The following is a 2,612-nucleotide window of genomic DNA, read 5'->3' as shown; positions in this document are numbered from 1 at the left end:
GTGTGTGTGTGTGTGTGTGTGTGTGTGTGTGTGTGTGTGTGTGTGTGTGTGTGTACCACCGTGAAGTACTTCTTAAAAAATCTCTCAATAAATCCATTCATCGCTCCGAGGAGCTCAAAATGAGTTAAACAAAGTTCTGCACACTTTGGGAAACCATGATGATGTAATTTCAGAGAAGGTGAGTCGTTCTGCTGACGGTTTTATTTTGAGCTGCAGTTCAAATTACAGCTGAGTCATTCTTTAAAGTATTCAGACTGTGTGTTTCTACATGAAACAGTGCAGTTCAGTCACATTTGGGGAAGTTCAGTTACGTTTGCTTCAAGGACCTATTTTCTACTGGAACCCAGCAGGACCTTGTAGAATCATTCAGAGTCTAAAGGCCCTGTCACATTAGACAACTTATGAAACATTTTTTATGTCTAAATTGCTAATAAAAGTTATATATTTGATCAGTTTGTTAGAATTACATTATRTACACGCCAAAAAGAAGCTTCCTGTTGATTTTTTCAATTCCAGCTTCAACGTAGACGTCTTTAAAWTGTTAATAAGTTGGCATAAGTTGTCTAGTGTGACAGGGCCTTAAGCAAGTGTTGGCAAAGTTGGATAATGGAAAAATGTATTTGACAATAATGATATTTGGCTACAATATTTAGATATTATTCCTCTTTACTGTATGTTTGATGTCAGGAATAATATATATTTTAATGTCTTAATAAAAATTGAATGTTCTTTATTTTGCTAACTGATAATAAATGGATAGTTTTTTTAAWGTGTCTGATAAATAACTAATAAAACCAGGTTTAACATTTCTTACACTTTCTTTTTGAAGGTTTTGCACATTCTTATTTGTTCCTGAAAGATTTGTATGTAAATTTATTATTAGTAAGTACATGAAGTGGCATTTAACTACTTTTGGGGGTTGTTTTTCGGATGTTCCCCTAATGTGAAATAACTAGTACTTTTCCCAAAACAACCTGAGGCTGTGACCAGAAACTCAGTGTGACACTATCTCTGAAGTATGTTAAAGGTTGATTCAGTTAATGGTTCAAAGTACAGTGCAGCCAAAATGGGACAAAAACACATCTGTTACAACATCCAGCTTTTTTTTCTTACAGATGTAACCAGGAATGCAGGTTTTCTTTTTATGGGAAAAGGCTGTCGAACATGACAACTTGTAGTTTATTTACTTTTACTTTCACAACAAAGATTGGCGGCCATCTTTGTTGAGGTTTTGCAGAAGCAAAAACAAGCACATTAGCTGTAACGAGATCCAGAAACAAAAGAAGAGGGAGCAGGGGGTGGGGTGTGGGGRCTTGGAAAGTGTGCTGGGAACGAGTGCAGTCAGTTCCAGCTGGACCGCAGCCAGTTTTCTATTTTTGAGCTGGGTTCTAGAATGTCGAGGTTTACTAAAGTGCAAAACTAAAAAGTCTTCCTAACCTCAGCAGGTCGCTGTGTTTGATGCCATTCTCTTTACTCAGCATCTCTGCGAGGGCGAATCACAGAGCAGAGGGATGGGTAACACACCTCTGACATGCTCCAAACGCAAACAGTCCCCGTTCTCACTGCAACCTGAGAAGGTCAGTGTGTTTTCCCCCTGCATAAATAAGTGTTGCCAGATTAGATCACGGTTCAAAGTTTATTGTTTTAATAACTGCTTTAGCTTTTTGTGCAGCCTTTCTAATGAGCATGCGGTTAATGTGACAATGTGGTTTTCATTATTTGTACATTTGTGTGTGCATGTTGTGAAATGTACAAGATCGTGTCAAAGGAGAGTTTCTGCCACAGTTAGGGAAGACAATGAAGTTTATCTTATCTCATTTTAGCTAATGACAAAGAACAGCTTATAAATGTGGCTAACGCTGATCACAAAAGAAAATAAAATCCATTTTGAAGAGGAAACACGATTAGAAACAAACCTTTAAACCTCTACTGTTGCATTTTGTCAATAATTAGGATAAACTGACATAACAGAAAGATAAGTGTCAGTGAACGCATCATCAACTCACCCACAGAGGGTCCAGGCCACTGAGTCTGCAGAAGGCATCCATCCACTCTCTTTGCTCCTTCCTCCCCGCTGCTGTGCTTGTTGGGGTTGATCAGCCCTCCTCCTCCTCCTCCTCACACAGGGTCGCACACACACTCTGCACCAACACCAGAGTCTGAAAATGTGTCTGAAAGTGGAGGTGAAAGAGTAAACTTATAGCTCTCGCCCTCTCTGATGTTARTATGTTTGAGCAGATTTTCCTCGTCTGCCCCTCTGAGTTTTTAGTTTGTGTTTAAACACAGTGACTTTTCCTCTCTCTTAATAAAACATGTTCTCTGAGTGAAAATCTGTGTTTTTTTTCCTGACTCCCTGTTTGAACTGCTGCTGCCCTGAAGTCCTGTGTCTTTCTGACTCTCTGTCCGTTCTGCCTGCCGTTTATGAGTGTGACTCCTCTCTGGGAGGGTGGAAATATTTCTCTCTCTCCTTCTCTCTCTCTCTCTCTCTCTCTCTCTCTCTCTCTCTCTCTCTCTCTCTCGCTGGATTTTGATCAAAACACCGCAGGCAGCTACNCTCTCTCTCTCTCTCTCTCTCTCTTTCTCTCCCACATTTGCTGGATTTTGATCAAAAC

General features: G+C 39.8%; 1 protein-coding gene across 1 annotated transcript in view; it reads right to left on the bottom strand.

The window, feature by feature from the left end:
* abcc6a (ATP-binding cassette, sub-family C (CFTR/MRP), member 6a) overlaps positions 1–2,368 on the bottom strand; it is a gene marked incomplete at its 5' end in the record, with an annotated part of 30,462 nt that extends 28,094 nt beyond the window's left edge. Inside the window, 1 exon segment of the mRNA XM_014018520.1 lies at positions 2,007–2,368. Coding sequence (XP_013873974.1) covers positions 2,007–2,048 — 42 coding nt within the window.
* Positions 2,369–2,612: the final 244 nt, after the last annotated feature.

The sequence above is a fragment of the Austrofundulus limnaeus genome, unplaced genomic scaffold, assembly GCF_001266775.1.
Source record: "Austrofundulus limnaeus strain Quisiro unplaced genomic scaffold, Austrofundulus_limnaeus-1.0 Scaffold194, whole genome shotgun sequence".
Taxonomy (NCBI): Eukaryota; Metazoa; Chordata; class Actinopteri; order Cyprinodontiformes; family Rivulidae; genus Austrofundulus; species Austrofundulus limnaeus.
Note: the sequence above shows the minus strand (reverse complement) of the source record. Positions and strands in the feature narration are given on the sequence as shown.